At 43.9% G+C, this 19,948-nt stretch overlaps 1 protein-coding gene and 1 non-coding gene across 3 annotated transcripts in view; both read right to left on the bottom strand.

Moving 5' to 3' along the window:
- HS1BP3 (HCLS1 binding protein 3) overlaps positions 1 to 17,562 on the bottom strand; it is a 55,870-nt gene extending 38,308 nt beyond the window's left edge. For both annotated transcript variants that reach the window (XM_071548283.1, XM_071548282.1), the window contains exons 1-4: positions 17,464 to 17,562; positions 12,714 to 12,879; positions 3,474 to 3,681; positions 1,109 to 1,328 (exon numbers count right to left, since the gene is read on the bottom strand). In XM_071548283.1, the coding sequence (XP_071404384.1) occupies positions 1,109 to 1,328; positions 3,474 to 3,681; positions 12,714 to 12,879; positions 17,464 to 17,507 (638 nt within the window). In that variant the 5' untranslated portion in view covers positions 17,508 to 17,562. The remainder of the gene's footprint in view (positions 1 to 1,108; positions 1,329 to 3,473; positions 3,682 to 12,713; positions 12,880 to 17,463) is intronic.
- An 84-nt stretch (positions 17,563 to 17,646) lies between these two features.
- TRNAS-AGA (transfer RNA serine (anticodon AGA)) lies at positions 17,647 to 17,728 on the bottom strand. Its single transcript has one exon. It is a non-coding gene; the product is annotated as a tRNA-Ser (tRNA).
- Between the last annotated feature and the right edge of the window lie 2,220 nt (positions 17,729 to 19,948).

Below are 19,948 nucleotides of genomic sequence, written 5' to 3'. Positions count from 1 at the left end.
CTTCAAGGAAAAAGGATGGTATCTGGAGATCCACTATTATATATGATTATAACACCAGGAGCAAAGTCCAAATAGTGATTCCAGTATTAATCATTGCATTTGACCAAACTTAGTGTGGGTGACTCCAGCTTAGAGCATGGAGTGAATGGTCCCCTGGAAATGCTATTGGGAAACACCAAGAGAGGGCTCCGGCTTGTTCCTATCAGTTCACTGCCTATTGCTACGAAGAAGCATTTTGAAACCACTGTCTGGATCCAAAACAAAGAGCATTCAGTAGTGGCTGGTGGCTAAACAATTCAGTTGAGTCAGTTAGTGCTTACTGAAGATAAAGAACAGCTAAGCCTTCTCTACTTAGACATCTAAAGCCTGAGTCACCCCAAAAAAGTAGTCAGTACTCATGATTCCAGCCACCAAGAAACTAGATTTGCTTCCAGGCTTCAGTAGTTAGAAATGGTTTTGGAATTCAGTGAGAAATTCTACCTAAAAGTGAAGAAAATAACTGTCTGAAAATTACTGGACAGGTAAACAAATCTAGATCAGTATCAGAAATCTTTGATTCACTTACTGTTTCTCAAGGTGTTATTGCTTATGCCTAAGTGACACTGAGCATGTAAAACCTTCAGACAAGGGAAGAAAGAAAGAAATGCCTATTTGTGAATATTATGTTTGAAATGTTGACTCTTTTGGTCTTTAAGCTGCTCTAACTTCACCTCCTTGTAGACACAGGTGAGCTCAAAAGCAGTTCCAGACACTAAGCAGCAGTGTGCTTCAGAACAGCACATCCACTGGATGCTGTGGCACTGATGCTTTGTGGCAGAACCCTGCAGTGCCCAGTAAAGTGCCTCCTATGGCTGGAGCTGTAATCAAGGCACTCATAATGTCCCTGTCACTTGGATTTCCTGAGGAATGCACTGAAAAGCAATTATAAAGTCTCTTTCCCCTACCAAGGCACTTCCTTTGTGAACCGCAGAGGCCTTTCCTTCTCTGTGAAATTCAGCTGGAAGTGGTCAATGGAATAAAATTTTGGGATGAGAAGACAGTGACATAGAACAGCCTTACTCAGAAAACTAGGCTAAAATCTAAATAACAAAGGCACTAGCAGCCATACCTGATTATACCAAGAGGGTCTAGAACTTCTTCCTCTTCCTCCTCTTCCTCTTCTTTTTCCTCTCCTTTTTTGACCTTCTGTACTGATAAAAGCTGTGAGATTAAGTCAGGTGTCTTCTCCTCTTTGAAAAAATCCAAGGCCTCATTTTCTTCATCTTCTTTCTCCCTGTCATCAGGCATGTTTTTACCCTTGAATTCAATGGCACCAGAAGACTTTGTACCTGCAAAACACAATAACGGATGCAAAACTGAGTACACAGGATAACAACTACAGTTTTTTAATACCTTGCACCTGTTTCTGATGGTTTTGTTTAAGGAATGAAGGATGTGATCAGCTTTTCCGAAACTCTTTCAACATTCTCACTGAACCCACTATCCACTATGTGTCATTATGTGTCTGATCTGTTTACTGATTTAGAGCAGTTAAGTAGAGAAAGACAGAGGAAATGAACCTTTATCTGAGACACAGCAGTGCATGTCAAATCTGCTTATTTATGTTCCTTCTGTATCTCACAGAAACAATAGATTTTCCATGTGGTGATTCATCCCATCCAAAAAGTCATATGAGAAGATTCTCTCCAAAGTGCCTATTTCTCTTCACTGGCTACACAGGGCTGTAAATACTCTGCTTAGATGAGGCAGTTAACTTCCACATAGGTCGTTGAGATAAAGTTCACTTTTTGACACTTAATTTGGGCTAAAATTAGAGCACTGGACAGCATGAAAAAGTTTCCACAGCAGCTCTTCAATTTACACTTAAAAATGATGCCTGAAGTTCTAACACCCTTCAGAATGCAAGATCCATCCAACTGAGAAAATTCAGCCAACTGAAACATGAAACTAAGTTTTCTCACCATACTTGTTATATGCAGAGCCCAGAAGAATGAGGAGAAAACTGTTCCTTGCTGTCAAGTCTCTGGATGTCCAGGGAAGCAATTTAAAATAATGAGACTAGGAAAAAAAAGGTTAGTGAAAACCATGACAGCTAAAATTCATGGTTTCATGCTTTTGATTGTTGAACTAACATGGCATGGGAAACTCATCTCACCCAGCTTTTCAGGTCTGCATCTGCAAAATGACCCAGGGCAGACTTCATTAACTAAATGTGGGTATTCACACTCATCTTTGGTCTTATGCTCCCCTTATAGCCAAGAGAGCACTGTTCAGGGTAGGCAGGGAATGTTAGCATGCCTTATTCCAACAGTTATCTGTGTTTTACCATGCTGATTCTCTTTCAATATCCCTGACTATATCAACCATGTCCCCAGGATCTGTAAGGAAAGCATGCACAAGTAGCTTGAGGATCTGCAGTGTATGTACTGAATTCCACCTGCTTTGGTGGGGTGAGAGTTACATTATTCTAAGACAGATTTCAATGAGCAGGTCACGTTATCTGCACCCAATCTGTGCACAGGATAAAGACAGTCCAGGCTAGTTCAGCTGTAGACATGTACACCACAGTTAGGTTAACCAGCACGCAAAGATCAATCAACATGAATTCTGAATTCCCTGTGCAAGGGGTCTGCTTTCAAAAGAACACTGCCAGAGAAAAAAACAAATGAAAAACCAAAAAAGCCCCACTCCAGAATCTTATTAGCAAAAGTACTATGCAGCTTTGCCCTGCTTGACTTGAGGAAGCTGCCAGTTTCACCAACTTCTAATGTGGCCACACACCTGACACTTTTGCAAAATGGGCTGTTCACACTTGTTAGCACCTTGCAACTTCACTTCCTTAAAACTAACACTCCACTAAGAATCCTGCACAGCACCAGGCTGGGGTATTTCCTGCTCAGCAGCTTTCAGCTGAATAAAAAGCAGAGAGTTCGTATGTTCCATTCATTCAGTGACTCCCTTCTATGCCCAAGGGACAGACGAAAGGAACCATAAGAGTCACTGGAAGAGGCAACAAGAGCAAAAAAACAAGACAGTCAGAGAATGCATTTCACTAATATAGAATCTTCATTTTATTTAAATCTTTCTCAGAGTTAATAACTTGCATGAAAACCAGAAAAATCTTGGAAGAGTTGCTTACTAAGGGAGAGCCTGTCCCTTTAGGGTCCATCCTGGGATCCACCTCTGTCCACGCAATGACAATATGATTATTTAGCCTTCTAGAGTTACATGTTCTGATTTACAGTAGGAAATCAGAGACATGACAGCACAATGCTTGCTTTGAAGATATCTACTAACACTCCTGAATGAGGCATGTGTCCACAGAGAGGAGGGCAAAACCCTAGCACAGAGGACTATGCAGCACTGTAAATACACACAAGAAGATATTTTCAGTGACAGCCTTTAATCTGGCCTTCTCTAGTTTTTGACTACCTGAGTCAAATGCTTTTTCATCAAGCACACCTTTTAGTTACCTAAAAATTCCAGTAACTCAGGACTCGTTGCTAGATCCTCATCTTTGGAGATGGATTTCATGATATCATTGAACGCAGCTCTTCGTTCACAGATGTCAGATTCACCCACGAAGAGAACTTTTCTAGGCAAGAGTGGAAGAGAAGCCTGTGGATATCGTGCTGTCAGTCTCTGGTAGAGCTCCTCTATCTCGCTGTACTTCTTGGAAACCTGCAATGAAATATGCTGCCTGGGTACATTTTTTTACAGGGGAGCAGGAGCAGCAAAGCAGCAGTTCAAGTGCTGTGAAACATTAACTGTGGAAACTGAAGTGGAAAAACATGTATGAGTAAGGAGCTTTCCCTACAGCCTAGTAAAAGCCTGTTATGTACCCAGTGAATCTCCCAGCATCGTTGCTGGTCTTCTAATTCTGTTACTAAAACCTAGTGCCCAATGCAATGGGAATTCATTCCCAGATACACAGCATCCATTTGTCTGACTCATCAACTAATAAGATACTGTGAAGGTCAATGGTCCAGATACTTTTCTGACAGCAGAAATCATTGTGCACCAGAAGTGATGCCCAGTCCTAAGAGAAAGGAGGAAAAGCCCTGCCAGGTAGCTGATGTGATGGAGAAAGCTACCTGAACCTTTTCACCATGGAGTTAGATGTTCCATTTCTCATTCCTTGTGGCTACAGTGCCCTTTGGCTGTTTCAGCCTAAAAAACTGGCACATTTGCTGCCCTCCAGAGCACATACAGAAACCTTAGGGCAAAGACCTCAGCTGATCCCTGACTATTCAGTTTATCCATGTGAAAATAAAAACCAGCAACTTGGCTATGGCCTACAGGTTCTCACACAAGAAGAAGATGCAAACGGTGAATGGAGTCATTCCTTCTGCACACAGAGACAGGAAGCCTGAGCAGAAATAAGGCTCAAGATATTACTAGGAAAGCAACAGCCATGGGAATGTTGGGTTAGAAAAGGTGAGGCTTCTATGCCACATTAAGTTTTGAATTCAGTACCTCAGAAAAAACAATACACAAAACCCACACACAAACAAAACACTGTCTCTAAGTGATGTTGCAGATGCAATGGAGAGTGATTGTCATGCTATGTGGTATTATACAGACAATGTATTCATGAAGACCTTCCATGCTCCCATAATCTATGAACATGTTTTAATGAATACAGAGATGAAAAACAATACAAAAAGCTAGTGCTAGTGGAGTGCATATGGCACAGATCCTCTGCTAGGGTCCAGGTCCTACCCTCCTGTAACATGCAAACATGCATGTTGGTGAACTCTAGTGAAGTGAATCCTCATTAATTCTGCAATGTGTGCAGTATTGCACATACTGAGATGGATAAAAAGATAAGAGATTCACGCACCACATTTCTGGACAGAAGAAGGCAGAGTTCCTCCACCAACACAGTGATAAAATAAAGTCAACCTAACAAAAAGCACAAAAGTAGAAGAGAAATTAGTAACAGGTTAGTGCAGAATTCCTAAACTGCATCTATACCAGCAAACTAAACAGTATCAGGCACTGGAACATGGGAGTGTCTACTAGAAACCTTAATAGTGTCTACTGGACCCTGACAATGCCTGGCACAGTTTTGGCTCTGTGCAGTTAGCCCTCACCCAGATAACTTTTCAGCCCAAGTTCTGGCCTGGTGCAGAGGCCCCACAGGAGCCAGTCTGGGTGCTGACATTCACTGCAGATGGTAGGAGTTTCCTACTATGGATGAGCCAGACTGTGTGAGCTGAGAACAGGCCCTGACATTAACAGACACACCTCGACTAGTTTACTAAATCAGATTTAGGCAGACAGAGCAATACCCACCTTAGCTTTCACATTTTCCTGCCTTTTGCAGTAATCATCAACCAAGCTGGCTAATTTGAAAAGCATTCATGTTTCGACTGTACAATGTTCACTGTGGGTTCAGTGTCCAGTCACCAAAGGCAAGCAGTTCCATAACAAAGATCTGGAGCACAAAACTCAACCCAAGCTAACAGGGGAATGAAAAGCAAGTATTTTAGACTTGTGTCCTGAAAGCAATAAAGGTAAGTGTCAGTAACACTCAGCTCCACATACAGGATCTGAAATGCAATTCACCAGCCAAGCACTGAAGTGAGGGCAATAGAGGTTGTTCCAGAAAATGGAAATCCTCCCTTCAAAAGATAGCCCAAAAAGAGAGAGGAAATCAATTACAGAATTCTGAATTGCTGTACATTTTTAGTTTGCTATGTCTCAGTAGCATTGAACAGGGTATGATCCCTGAGCCCCTCCCAACAATACTATGTAAGCACAAATGTAATGGACAGTGAGGGGTTCACTAATACTTTTCAAAAGAATAAACACTATTACCTTCCACCACGGAAAAAAAACCGAGTCTGACTTGTGAAAAACATTTAACATCTAATTAATTTTAATAATAAATACCAAATTAATGTCTGAAAGTATTACGACAGCAGCCAATCAAGACTATGCCAAAACAGTTTTAAAATACTCTTAACACTGAGCTAAGATACACAAACTTATTTCTTTCCCAACTTAATTTTCATTCCTCCTCTATCAAACTCTGTAAATTATTCATAAATCTCAATTTATGTCTAATTACATCACTGAACCTAAAGCAAATGCACACCCTAATTAAGCCTTTGTGGATCTGCGTGGGCTCTGAACAACACCACCAACCGTACACGCGACACAGCATACCAAGTGTGACAGCACCATACCAAAGGCATACTAATGTGCCTCCCCAACAGCCATGCAGGCCAATATCCAGCAGTGCCGGGATGCCCTCTGCTGGAATAACCCACTGCACCAGTGAGATTTCAAGCCTCCAGCCAAAACCACTCCCGGCTTACCTAAGCCCAGTGCTGGCCCCTGTGCCTCAAACCCTGGCAGCCACTGGCTCCTCAACACCTTTGCTCAACACTGCTGCCAGCTCTTCCTTGGGTTTGGTGCTGGAAATGCAGCACTAAGGCTGGCTGAGTCCAGCAATCTCAGACTGATGCATTTCGAAACACAGAATGGTTTGGGTTGGAAGGGACCTTAAAGATCACCTGTTTCCATCAAAGCCCCATCCAACCTGCCAGCCTGGCTTTTAAGATTTCCAGGGATGGGGCATTCACAGTTTTGCTGGGCAACCTGCTGCAGTGCCTCACCACCCTCACAGTAAAGAATTTTTACCTTATATATAACCTAAATCTTGCCTCCTTCAGCTTAAGTTCATTCCCCCTTGTTCTATCACCCCAAGCCCTTGTCAAAGTCCCCTTTCCAGTTCTCTTGTAGCCCCTTCAGGTACTGGAACAGGCTGCAAGGTCTCCCCAAAGCCTTCTCTTCTCCAGGCTGAACAGCCCCAGCTCTCTCAGTCTGTGTTCACAGGAGAGGTGTCCCAGGTCTATGACCACTTCTGTACCCATCCTCTGGATCCGCTCCAACAGGTCCATGTTTTTCCTGTCGTAGGGAACCTAGAGCTGGATGCAGCAGCACAGGGACAACACAAGGGCCTTACAAAGTGCTGGCCAGGTTCTATGGCGTGTATTTTCTCAGGTTAAGTTCCTTAGATCACTCAAAGAATTCTCACACCTTTCCAGTCAGGAAGCACTTCTCTGCCGTGACAATTTTGTACCCTTTCCATTCAATATCCTCTGTCAGTTTTCTGAGAGAAAGGCATATCAGCATGCTAACAAAATCAAATCTTGTTTTTTCTAGCTATTTCTCATGATTCTTTGAAAATAGCTGATGGATCATAGGACACAAAATGTCAGGATGAAAAATAAATGCTGCTTTAAACCCTCTTTTATCAATCTAATTAGGTAAACAAAGCCTCATTTGATTAATATTCAAATATTTTTCTTCTGTTTCCTGTAAATCTTCCAGGTTTTGATCCTGCAGTTATCCTCTCTCCCACCATGCCTCTAACTGAACTCTGTGAACGCTGTGGAGCTAAACCCCCACCACCTGTAAGTCAGCCTGAGTGCACACACTTCAAGGAGTTCTGTCAAGTCACAGTATCAAAGGCTCAATCTATTTCACTTCAAAAGAGTTAATCATGCAAATACAGCAAAGCATGTGCATATTTGCCAGGTCAAGACCCTATCTGCCTGCAACAATTAACATCCAACACAGAACTTAAGAGAGACAGGGATAGGTTGAATTTTTTTTTCACCAGGAACAAATAAAGTTGAAAGTGATCAAATATAGCTAGAAGGTTAAGAAAACCACCGCGAAGTTCAAAGTGAAAACTTGAAGTTTGCTGCTAATCCCTCAAATCTCATGCATGTGCCTTGCCCCCTTCTTCACAAAAACTTCATGCATGAAAGTATATACATCAGAATGCCTGTAGGATATGAGCCTGGGACTCTCAGTTGTGTGTAGAATTTGATACCACTCAGTATTAATAGGATTTAATGTGTCCTTTCCCTTCAAAGCTTCTTTTAATGCCCCATTTCTGACCTCAAAGTTGTCTTCGTATGCTTTTCATCTACTGCAAAAGTTTCAAGAAAATGGAGATTTCAGAGCTAACTCAAGCCTTTAGCCAGCCAATGCACACCAGTGATGAGCACTCATGATTTTACAGTATTTCATGAAAAACATGGCTACTGTGATGTTCTTTTCACAAAGCCTACTTCTTAACACCATCAGAAAATGGAGATCCAGAAGCAATCTCCTTCAAAACAACAACTAGCTTTGGGTACAGGAAAAGCATCCCTTCTCCCACACAGCACAACCCAAGCTTTCACTTGGACACTCCCAATTCAAGCCATACCAGAATTAATGTTGCTTGGTGACCCCATGGGTATGCATTACAGTAGATTTTAATTACATGACCACATGCTGTTCTCCCCATCTGTTTTGCCCAGCAGAAGAGCAAGCACTCAAATATTTCTTTTAATCAACAAAAAGTCTTAGTGGCTTCTGAACCAATTGCTACAGTGAGCACAGGTTTTTTTTTTCAACCCCTCTCACATCACAGAGGTTACAAGGTGAAGGAATTTATCTTCACAACACACCTGCATGGTCAGGAAATAGCAACTCCAATGCACAGATTTTGAAGCTCTCAAAGAGAAAGCCTACATATGCAAACAGACAATGAAGAAAACATAAATGAATACACACCCACGTACTTATACTCCCTCCTTTTATGAGAGGAAGACAGTTCTATAGTAAATGCCTTCCTAAATTACGCTGTGCCTGTCAAACACCAGCAGGTATTTGTTCAGCTTTGAAAAAGAAAGAACTTGACTAACAAATGTAACTTGTAAAAAACAATCAAATAAAGTACGTGCAGATAGAAAGAGAAGGCAAGGCACTGAAGGCTGGGTGGATTTTTAATAAGGCTGGGGAGAAGTTAATTGCTAAAAAGCTAAGGTGTGGTTAGCAGAAATGCATCTAAGAAAAGCAACCTTTTCTTCTTCTCACAGAAGATGGCAGATCTACAGACAATAATTAAATATCACGTTGGCAGTAGTACCAAAGAGAAAAACAATTTCCCTCTTTTGATAGGGCAAGAGTATTTGGACCTTTGAAAAAAATGCAGCTGACTTTTCCTTCAATTACCAATTATAACCTCAAGGTTAAGCAGTTCTACAATCCATTTGCCCTATTTTATAATTAGTATTTTTTAAAATCAAAAAAATACCTTCAATTTCTAAGAATTTAGACCATAAAGTCATCACAAAAGTTCATTTCTTCTTCTGTTAATGTTTCACAAACATTTCAATTAGAAACACTGATACTGATTTTGCACTGTCACATAAAAGGCTGGGGAACAGGGAGCTCTGCTTTGTTCAGACCCAGAGTAAAAGCTCCACAGGTCAACTCTGGAATATCTATTTGATATTCACCTGGTTTTGGTTACAGGCCCTTAAAAATGTCTTGATCTTGGGAGGACAAGAGTACAAAGCTTCAAGCTGCACCAAGGGAGGTTCAGTTTGGACATAAAGACAAATTTCTTTATGGAAGGAGTGGTTAAAATTGGAATGGACTGCCCAGGGAGGTGGTGGAGTCACCATTCCGAGGTGTTCAAGAAATGACTGGATGAGGCACTTAGTTAAAAGGTGGTAATCGGTCAAAGCTTGGACTCGGTTACCTTAGATTATCTCGATTAACCTAAATGATTCTGTGATTCGATCCAGTGTGGCCTAGATCGCATCCTAGAGACCACAGTTAGCTTAGAGGGCGCTTCTGCCTTGCTCTCCATCATTTTCCAGGGAAAAGGGAGGCGCGGTTGGAGCACAAGCGCCGGTCGGTCGCTCGCTGCTGCCCCCTGGCGCCTCACAGGGAGCGAGGCAGGCACTGCCACGGGAGCCAGGGAATCCGCCAGGGAAAACCCACTCACCTGGTGGTTCAGGGGCACACAGAGGGAGACGAGGAGGTCTCAGAGCACAGACCTGTCTCCTGAGGTGGTCAAAATTGGATTAATGTATGCCAGTCGGTGAATATCCTACCATGCCTGCCTGTCTTCTCTAACCTACCTGTCACCTCAGCACTCCGAGGCTCCTTCCTCAAAAGGAACAAAAAAACCCCAAAAGCCAAAAAAAAAAAAAAAGCTCCTCTCCTATCCCGCTCCAGAGCAAGAAAAAAGTAGTTTCTTCCTCCTCCTTCAGATGTCTCTGCTTTGTGATACAAATTTGATGCTTTAGATCTACCACCCAGTGTAACCTTATTCTTCTCTCTCTGCTGTTTCCCAGCCACCTTGTTCTCATTTCAGCTCTCTGGGGAAGGACGGTGGTTCTTCTCTGTGCTGGTACAGCATCCAGCAGAACAGATACTGCACAGGCACTATAGGTGCAACTCACCTCATGTGGCAGCCACAGGGTGAGACTTGTCCCCAGGTTAAGTCAACTGATTGCACATGTAGGAGGTGCCTCAGCTCTCGTGACAGCCAGATACAATCATTACATTTTGGCAATATGTCACTGAAACTCAACTCAGCTGAACACAGGCAGCTACAGGTCCCTTGGAGGATGCCCTGTATCTCACCTCACTCTGTTCCAGGCAGCGCTAATGCCTTTAGGTCCTCCCCTATACCTGCCAGCCCTGTACACATCTCAGATAATTTAGGGTTTCTCAAATGTTTCAAGCCATGCAAAATGGGTTCCCCCACACCACAGATGCTCAGCTACATCCTTCTCAACAGCAGTGCAGTGACTGGGATGGGAGTTTAGAAATCCACCATATGCAGACACAATCACAGAGAGCAGATTGTTCTGCCTAGAGATGGGCATCCCATGGTATCTGAGATGCTTTGGGGTATCCAGGGGACATATGTGGGGCAGGTAAATAACACACAAGACCTATGTGAGACCACAACCTCCTGAAGGCCAGGTGGAAAATCCCAGGGCACCTTTGAGTGCACACAGTGACTTGTGTACAACTCTACTAACCTTTAAGCATTTCAGCCTGGAGTTGAAGCTCCCTGATGCAGCGGTCTAAAATGTAATGCTTTCCCTTTAGGGTCAAACAAAACAGACATTTCTAGAGGATGAGTCACCTCATTCCCCTTCTCCCCACTGACCATAAAAGCAGGGACAGACTCAGATTAAAATATCCAAGTTACAGAGAGATAAATTAGGACAGGTGAATCCCCCAGTTCCTTCCAGTAATACATACAGACAAGATTCATTGCAATGAATGCAAAGCATCCATCCTCCAACCTCCCAGCTCAGGGTTTTAAATTACTCTCACACAACAAACTAATATATCAGATTTAGTCAGCTGAAAAAAATGTAACTGATGAGATAAATGCTATTCCCGCCAGGCTCCACCAGTTTTCTTCTTCATGAAGAATGAAATGTCAGAAGGCCTAACCAGTAGAGAAATCAGGAAAGTTCATTTCACTAGAGAAGAGCACCTAAGTGCTAAAAATCCTCCAAGAGAGAACAGACATGGGAACAGGCAATTCCAGCAAGCAGGGGGGCCACAGGAGGAAGTTTGTTTACCCTCTTTATAGACAAGATGATTTTATGAACTTAAGCAAAATAAAGTTAGATGACAATAGCCCAGTTTAACACCTCAGATTTAGTCAGATTCTTTCTTGCACAGAGCTACATGGCAACATTATGTAATACAAATGGGCATTGCTGCACAAAAAACCCCCAAAACAATTGCACATCCTCTATCCTATCTGCCCATTTCTGGCCCTTTCCCTCTCCTAAGGCAAATTTCAATGGAGCTGTGTAACTGATAGGCTTAAGAAACAGGTGCAAATCACGACTGAACAACAACCGCCCAAATACCCATTTTTAGCCAGGACCAGTTCCTCAGCTGATGTTATGGAATAGCCACATGACACTGGCACACAAAAGGAAACACTTCAGAAGGTACAACAAGCAGTCAGGGACAGGGAGGGAGAACAGAACAGACTCTTATGCCAGCACTGCTGTTCTTACCATAAAGTTATACATAGCATAAGGTGTGGAATATGTGAATGAGATCACCTCATCATGCATCTCTTTACAACACTGACAGATGTTTACCTGCAAATCCAACTGCATAAATAACTATTTATCAACTGTCTTCTACGGAGTGTTATATACAGATCATGGTCTACCAGGTAACCACACACTCACATCACTCTCACCTTACAGCAAAACATCTGAAAAAGGAACATGTTCACAGCATGCAGCAGGATGTGTCCCTTTATGGACAGACAAATGCACTTCTTGGGAGTGGTTCAAACAAAACATACACTAAGTGCACCTTTTTCCATCAACTCAATACAGTCCCAGGTGAAGGAGCTTACATGGACAGGCACATGCTATAGATGAGATTAATTTCACCTGTTTTAAGTCGTGCTGTTTTTGAATCTTTGCAGGTATAATGAGAAAAAGACAATCCAACTCAATAATGTTTTATATGGACACCTCCTTGTTAAACACTCTAGTTTACTAAGGATTTTAAAAACCATGCCAAGGTTAATAAATCCATTCAAATAAGCTATTATATAGTTACTTCATGTTTATGTACCAAGTCCCAGTGCTTGAGAGAAGTCAATTTTGTAGCAGACTTATAAAATGCTTAATTGGTTTCTATCTGCTGGCCGAAAATGCAAAAGGCAACAACAGTCACCGTTGCTTTGAGCTCCTGGAATAAAAAGTTCAATAGATAGAGGTAGAATACTATTTCAGAAATGGCAGACTGTGTTGAGGCTGTGATTGATGACAAAGTATCTGCTACATCAGGACTGAAATAATCAAAGCTGGTTAAGAAAGTGATCACCAATACAGCTCTGACTAAATACTTACCATAAACTGAACTACATCTTCAGGCTTGTGCTTTGCTGATTTGAAGGCAGCCAGTCGGGTTACAACAACAATGTGATACTCCACATGGCCAGACATCATCTTCCCACGGATTTCCTGGTATTCTGGCACTGACAAATCCAGCCCCGTGTGCGTATTCTGAATTTGCCTAGGGAAGAAAAAACACAGAGAGTTCAACCATTGGCAGAAAGACTCATGCCAAGCCCTATCCAACTCTCCTTTGTCTCAGGACAGTCCCAGGAATAGCAGAGACAATAAGCTAGAGGGGCCACTAAAGGAAGAAGGAGCTTGCTGGAGCACAGGGACAACCTAAGGATTGTGAAGAGTCAACCAGGGAAGTAGATTAAAGCCTGAAACACAAAGGAAGCTGCTGGAGTGGACTGATGACCCAACCACAGTTTCCATCTGTGAAGATACTTGAGGAAAATTACACAACCACCTATCAGGACCGAGCAAGAAGGACCTGATCCCTTGGAGCTGCCTTCTGGTTTTGACTGCCTGATATACAGTCTTGTTGCCAAACAGCTCAAAGGTGCACTGGTTAAAATATCTCACCTCTCCCACAGAAAATCCTACTGGAAACAAAGCTACCTGTCCTTTCATAACCAGTTAGACAATCACAGCATTAACCTCTGAGAGTTGCCAATAGTCAGAATCACCTGTGGCTCCTGTTGGAGGAAAATGCAATAGGACAGCTGCTGAGCAGTTTACTCAACACATTTTCTTCTGCTGCCAGCTTCAGATCCATGGAACTGTGATGCCATTTTTCCCTGGATTCCCACCCAAGGAATTATTCATTACATTTTTGCAAGAGGAATGCCAAAATTGTATTATATACGCTCACTCATCAAGAGCAAGACCAAGCAGCTGCTGTTGGGGCACAAAACAGTATTTTTAAGCAAATAAGCAGTCTGTTTAAGTAGACTGAAAACCAAAACTGATGAGCAATTCCTTCCCCAAAGGAAGGGGAACCCACACTTGCTACTGCTGTCACTGGAATCAGGTACCTTGCCAGAACCAGAAAGAAGTTTGTCATCCAAAGGATGACATCACATCTCTGAGTGCATCCTTTCCATGTGTGAATGAATGGGTTTTAGTGAAATCAGAGGGGATTAAAAAAAAACCCAGACTAGAATCATTAAACATCTTTTCTGCCTTTTTAAACCCTAACCATAAAGGGACTATCAATTCCCATCTTCCCTGGACTTCTTGTTGACTGAGGAGGTGTTTTGTGGAATTCTCACCTCTTTCTTTAGGAAGTCTAGATTAAGACAGGTGCCCTTTCACCTAAGGATACATGATGTGAAGAAGTTAAAATACACTTTCAAGAGGTTTAAACCATCTAGTTTCAAATAAAGTTTCAAGAGGGTCATCTCATCATGTCAAAACTTGACCAGTTCTTTTGAAATCTGAGCTTTCCCAAGAAGGCAAACTCTGTATCTCCAATACAAAACTTGAATAAAAAGCTTTTTAAAGAGAGTATCTTGAGAGTTCTTGATAAATAGGACAACAAGGGCACAGGACCATTTTTGTACCCAAGTCTCTTTGCAAGCCATGTTTAAAACATTAGGGCTTTAACAACAGCTCCACTACCTCCTGTATTTTAGAGTAGGTACATAAATGCTATTCTGTCTGCTCTGATTCTGTTCTTATTTTCTGCCAAAATGCTACTAAAAGGGCACGTGCCAGTAAAATCAGCTGCATCTAGAGTTTTTTTACAATATACCTGCAGCAGAGGAAACTCCCTCCAGATATGTAGTCACTCAGAAGTTGTGTCTATAGCTTAGGACGTAAAAAGGTTTGTCAGATGGGATTGAGGAATGACTTACTAACCCAGTGAAGCACTTGAGTCACCAGTCCTGGAGATATTGAAAGGACTTGTAGATGTGGCATCTGGGGACATGGTTTAGGAATGGACGTGGCAGTACTGGGTTAATGGTTGGACTCGATGATATGAAAGGTCTTTTCCAAACTAAATGAGTCTATTATTCTATTTCTCTCAACACAGAGTATAAATGACAAATTATCCTGCCTTTCACCTCTGATGTAAATAAAAGAAATAACCACCAGTGAGCCATCCTTTGTGAGCAGCCTTGCTTAGCTAAAAACACCAACCACATACAGATGTTCTGAGATGATACAACAACGTCACCTTGGAAGCTGCTGCCTCAGAGTCCTAAAAATGTCAAGAAAATAACTTATCTATACCCAGGTGTTTTCTTTTGAAGTTGTTTAAAGTCTGAGCTAAAGTGACTCTAATGGAAAGCAACAGAGGGAGGGGCAATAGCTACATTTTCGTTTGTTTGTTTGCTTTGGGCCTTGTGATCACTTTCATTACCATTTCTTACAGGAAACTCACCCCTATTACTTCTTCCATATCAACAGGATTTATTTTATATAAAAAATTATTCTAAACAAACAGAAATCAGCAGGGAGGCTGTGACAGACAGAACCTACTCTCTAAAGTGCTCACTGATTCTTGTAATGCCTTTGTTTCAAAATAAGCAGCCTCAGTGTTTTAATTAATTAAATATTGTTATTGTTGTTATTCAAACAGAAGCAGCACCTGCAAATCCCAAGACAAAATATAGTTTCATTGCATTTTTTCACATGAAACACATTCACTTTTACACTTTTTTAAGAAAAAGCAGCAAAAGTAGAAAGCTGGTTGTTTAAATTGGACACGCAGGTTTATTGCCTCTACTCCTTAGTAGTTTGTTTATCTCCAAATTACACTTTTGTCTACAATACCAGTGGTTCAGGGGAGACTTGGGCACATGGTTAACCTTCCTAACAGGAATCACTTCACCTGAATTCAACAAGACCATTCGTACCAGTAACACTGTGCTTGCACAATCAGATCATGTGGGACTGGCAGGGGACAGAGGAAGTGGAGACTGTACAAAGGTCAGCTGAACAGAGCAGCTTCCACAGTTCATGGAACAGACACAGTTTCTCATTCCTGTCTTCTGATTTGCATGCAATAATTAAATCGTACTTTAATTAATCTCTTTCTGTGCTAAAAGGCTAAGACGGGGAGTGAGGAATAACTGCTGTGACCAAGAAAGCAAGTAAGAGAATTAAGTGGCCAGAGAAACTATTCCAGTGTCTGTGTGTCCAGGAGTGCAGACTCTGTGCTTCCTGCCCCAATAAAGTCAGCCCTGGCAACAGCACCCAGCTCCAACAACCTCTGTCAATGGGGACCAAAACGTGGCATCTCAGATAACAGTAAAAGGAGAAAACACTTTTACAGCCAGTTTATTCATTTAAAGGGAAAATATCTGACACAAATTACCCATCAAACGTTTTTTTTTCTCTGCATAGGCTCGCTACAAGTATACAGACTACAGGCTCCCCAGGGAAGTGGTCACAGCAACAAGACTGTCTAAGTTCAAGAAGCATTTGGACATTTTCAGGCATATGGTGTGATTCTTGGGGTGTCCTGTGCAGGGCCAGGAGTTGGACTCAGTGATCCTGATGGGTCCCTTCCAAACCAGCATATTCTAAGATTTATATTACCACTGCAACCAGGAATCCCATTCCTGAAACCAGTATGTATGAAGAGTGGAAAAGGTCACAACTATACAGCTATTTTACCTCACAAGCTAGAAAATGTTTATTGGCCAAAGTTTTAATCACACACACATATGATTTTATCCTTGAGAGTATTCTAGTATAAATGGGACAATTTGCAAGTGGGTCTTTTACAGTCTATAGACAGTAAAACAAGCCCAAGTGTTCAAATTTCAATTTCCAAGGCTAAACAACATAAAGTCAGTCCTACAAAATACCTATTAGACAAGTCAGATACATTTGAAGGTTCAAGGCCACCACTCCAAAGGAAGCCAAATATTTAAGGATTAATACAATGGCTTTGAAGTTAATGTGATTGAAACAGCTGTTATTTATGTTCTAGGAGGTAGGAACCTTGCTGAATCAACACTTCTTCTCAACACTCATCTGATAGGAAACTGCTTTCATGTGGGCTCAAATATCTCGTGGGGATGGAAAAAAAAAAAGAAGAGCTATCCCTATCATTTTTCCATAAAGATTGCCACAAGCATTTTCCTTTTGAGGCATTTCTCTTGAGGGTTGTTCCTTCACCGTATCCAGGAAATACAGGTTTTTAAAATTGAATGCACCGGAAAACAGCACCTCTGCACCCACCTAGGGCAGGTTTTCAGGAAGGTGGGAAAAGAGGGAAAACCCCCTCATTTTGCCCATCAAAGGGCTGGCAGCCAGAGGGGCTCCCGGTGGGCTGGCGGGCACAGAGTCGGGATGGGGATGCAGGGCACGGCAGCGCGGAGCGCGCATCAGCCACAGCACTGGAGACACCGCGCCGGGAAGGCGCTTCGGGATAAATCCAATTCCTCCTGACCCACCTCGGCATAACGACAAGCAAAAATGTTTCCGGAGGGCGGGATCACACGCTGCGTCAGCGTGGAAGGGAAACCACCCGAAGTTAACAAAGGAGGAAAGGGGCTGGGTATTTCTCCCAGCTGTGAAATGCTGCCGAATTGACCCAGGGCAAACCCACGCAGCAGATACTCGGCTTCCCCTACGCCGCCTCCCTTCCCCCTTCCCTTCCCTCCCTCCGTGCCGCCAGCGCAGCCGCCCCGGGCAGACCGGCAGCAGCAACCCCGGCGGGGCGATGGGGGCGCGGGGGCCAATGCGGGCAGGGGGAACCGATACGGGCGGAGGGGCCCGCTCCCCGCTCCGCCGGCCCCGGTACCTGGTGGTGACCAGCACAGCGGGCGCCGAGCCGCGCTGCTCCATGGCCGCGGGAGGAGGTCCCGCCTCCCTTCCCGGGGCCGGCCCTGCCGGATATCGGGCGGCGGCGGCGGCTCCGGTGCAAAAGAAGTGGGGGCAGGAAAAAACGTCCGGAATGGTGGAGGAAGAAAACAACACATCACCTCGTAGTCGGCAGGATTCGAACCTGCGCGGGGAGACCCCAATGGATTTCTAGTCCATCGCCTTAACCACTCGGCCACGACTACATCGACAGGCAGGAGTATGTCCACAGGAACCACACTAAGTCTCCCCACCCGCGCATCCTCTTCCCCATGGAACCTGACATCCCTCAGAGCCTCGGTGCATTCCTGCACCCCCTCCTCACGGGAGACAGCTGGCACACATCTCCCTGCCATACAGCGATGAGCACGGCGCTGCTCGGCAGCGCTCGCCTTACTCAGCGCCATCCCGGGACAGCGCCGGCCGGGTGCAGGGCGCGGCTGGTTGGTATGGTTGGAAAACACCTCTAAGATCACCGAATCCAACCATCAGTCCAGCCACCGTGCTCACCAATAAACCAAGTGCCACATCCACGTGTTTTTTGAACACTTCCAGGGACACTTTGGCCACAACAACCCCCTGCACGGCTACAGGCTGGGCACAGAGTGGCTGGAGAGCAGCCAGGCAGAAAGGGACCTTGGAGTACTAATTGACAGGAAGCTCAACATGAGCCAACAGTGTGCCCAGGTGGCCAAGAAGGCCAATGGGATCCTGGCCTGTATCAAAAATAGTGTGGCCAGCAGGACCAGGGCAGTGATCCTTCCCCTGTACTCTGCATTGGTGAGGCCACACCTTGAGTGCTGTGTTCAGTTCTGGGCCCCTCAGTTCAGAAAGGATATTGAGGTGCTGGAGCAAGTCCAGAGAAGAGCAACAAGGCTGGTGAAGGGACTGGAGCACAAGCCCTATGGGGAGAGGCTGAGGGAGCTGGGGTTGTTTAGCCTGGAGAAGAGGAGGCTCAGAGGTGACCTCATCACTGTCTAGAACTACCTGAAGGGAAGTTCTAGCCAGGTGGGGGCTGGTCTCCCAGGCACTCAGCAATAGGACAAGGGGACACGGGCTCAAGCTCTGCCAGGGGAAATTTAAGTTGGAGAGCAGAAAAAAATTCTTTACAGAGAGAGTGCTCAGGCATTGGAATGGGCTGCCCAGAGAGGTGGTGGATTCCCCATCCCTAGAGATTTTTAAACGCAGATTGGACGTGGCGCTGAGTGCCATGATCTGATAAATGGACTAGAGTTGGCCCAAGGGCTGGACTTGATGATCTCGGAGGTCTTTTCCAACCCAATCGATTCTATGATTCTATGATTCTATGACAGTAATTCCCCCACTTCCCCAGACAGCCTGTTCCAATGTTTGACCACCCTTTCAGTGAAAATATTTTTCCTAGTACTGAATCTAAACCTCCCTTGGTACAGCTCAATGCCATTTCCTCTTCTTTCAGTTGTTACATGGGAGAAGAGACCAACCCCCAAATGTCTACAACCTCCTTTCCGATCCTCCCTGAGTCTCCCCTTCTCCAGGCTAAACACTCCCAGCTCCCTCAGCTACTCCTTGCCACACTGCTCCAGACCCCTCCATTGCCTTCCTGCACAGACAGATTCCACTAATATGATGGAGAATATTAGAAAAGCAATAAAAACCAGACTCTGACACTGCATCAATGGAGCCAAACAGGCTGTGCACCCCAGTGGGTGCACAGCGGGGTCCAGGGGTGCCCCCCAGAAAGCAGCAGCCTCTGCAAAAAGACCCGGTGAGTAGATTAGGACTTTTCACTCCCAAAAGGAATAGCTGGAGTTTGTGATGTGATCAAAATCTGTGAAAATCAAGAGAGGTTCAAAATGGCAGATACAGAACAGCCTTTTGATGCTTGTGGTGAAACGAAATCTGGAGCATGAAACTCATGAGTTGAAGGGAAGACTTCTTAGATGGGGTTCCTTCCAAAATCCCAGTTGTTTTCTCTCCCTGACACTAAAAACCCTTTGTAAAGCAGAGTGTAAACACCACCACCCAGCTGCAGCTTTTCTGGCACAGGGGTCCTGGTTGCCAGAAAAGCTGCAAGCCACCAGAAAGTGATTTTGCTATGTGATTTGTTCTCATGTGGCATCTGAAGGGTTAAACAGCTCTCGGCTGGAGTTCCTGAAAGCATCAGTATATCATGAATAGTTTTATGTCTAAATGAATTGCTTCTCTAAAGGCATTTTTATCCACATTTGGCTTCCTGGATAATCCAATTTATTCAGATAGTAACGAGGAGTAAGCAGCTGGCAGTTGGCTGCCTGAGACTGCAAAAATAGAGCAGGACCTAAGCCATGAGTTCCCACTGAGGCTTGTTGTGCTTGCTGTGCAGTGTCCTTCCAAATATTGCCAAGTGCCTGTGAAGATGCATCAAAAACTGGGGCTTTTCTCCCCTAACAGAACTGTCTGCTTGG

This window comes from Pithys albifrons, chromosome 2, assembly GCF_047495875.1.
Source record: "Pithys albifrons albifrons isolate INPA30051 chromosome 2, PitAlb_v1, whole genome shotgun sequence".
In the NCBI taxonomy this organism is placed as follows: domain Eukaryota; kingdom Metazoa; phylum Chordata; class Aves; order Passeriformes; family Thamnophilidae; genus Pithys; species Pithys albifrons.
The sequence above is the reverse complement of the archived record's forward strand: the minus strand, read 5'-3'. Positions and strand labels throughout refer to the sequence as shown.